Genomic DNA, 1,036 nt, shown 5'->3' with positions numbered 1-1,036 from the left:
GAGGAAGAGAGATTATGGCAGACGTGGAGATGGAGGTAGAGGTAGAGGTAGAAACAGAAGAGAGAGTAAGTTATTTACTTTTTGGCCTACGGTTTGCCCAAATTTTACCCATATTTCATCAAGCTTAAGCTCACTCTCTTCTCCAACCTTATGGGAAACCCATGCTCTTTCAGAATTGGTTTACTGGTATGAAGCTGACATAGGCATAGAAAACCACTGTCATGACCTGGAATAAACATATCTGCAGAATTTTTATATGTTCTTGTTACGACAAGCAGTTATTTTGGTCTTTATTGGCCTTAAATTTTCTTTTGTAGATCGAAAGAGAGATGAACTAGACCCTATGGATCCTGCAGCTTATTCTGAAGCACCAAGGTAAGATTTATGCCAATGAAAAGGTGAAGCAATTTGTTTGCTGACTATATACTGTACAATTGTGAATATAATGCGCACCTTTTATTACCTTATATACAGTAGCCTCCATGTGAGATGTGTCTTATCCAATCCAAATTCTCCCTGTACCACAAAATTTGTATGGCCTCAAATGTCGATTGCAAAATGAGGAACTAACATGGAAGCATTGCAGTGAAAAGTAGTACTCAAAATATTAATTATTTATGATCATATTCATGTGTCTCATCTACTAACTATCTTTACATTTGATTACAGAGGTACATGGAGCAGTGGTTTAGATCAACGAGGCTCTGCTAAAACTGGTGTGGATGCTACAGCAGCTGGTCCATTATTTCAACAGAGACCGTATCCTAGTCCTGGAGCTGTTCTAAGAGCCAACAAACAAATGGATACTCCAGATAGTTAGTTGAGTGAAGGAAATTGACATAAAGCTAAGGGCAAATGGTGTTGCCTCATGAAGAACTAGGAGCTATTTTCTTTTGGGATTTGTCTAATTGTGAGGGTGGTTACAAAAGTTTTGTTCTTTCAAGGGGGAGATTTGAAAGGTTTAACATCTAACATTAGAATTGTCATTCATCATTCATCTATTCATTGTAAATATTATTAATAAAATGATTTCGTA

General features: G+C 37.0%; 1 protein-coding gene across 1 annotated transcript; it reads left to right on the top strand.

Annotated features, from left to right (window-relative positions):
- Positions 1 to 328: 328 nt before the first annotated feature.
- Positions 329 to 802, top strand: LOTGIDRAFT_70038 (hypothetical protein; the record flags this gene model as incomplete). Its single annotated transcript, XM_009055233.1, has 2 exons — positions 329 to 375; positions 670 to 802. Coding segments are annotated over 2 exons (180 nt in total), but the record flags the coding sequence as incomplete, so codon positions are not given.
- Between the last annotated feature and the right edge of the window lie 234 nt (positions 803 to 1,036).

The sequence above is a fragment of the Lottia gigantea genome (assembly GCF_000327385.1).
Source record: "Lottia gigantea unplaced genomic scaffold LOTGIsca_24, whole genome shotgun sequence".
Classification (NCBI taxonomy): domain Eukaryota; kingdom Metazoa; phylum Mollusca; class Gastropoda; family Lottiidae; genus Lottia; species Lottia gigantea.
The sequence above is the reverse complement of the archived record's forward strand: the minus strand, read 5'-3'. Positions and strand labels throughout refer to the sequence as shown.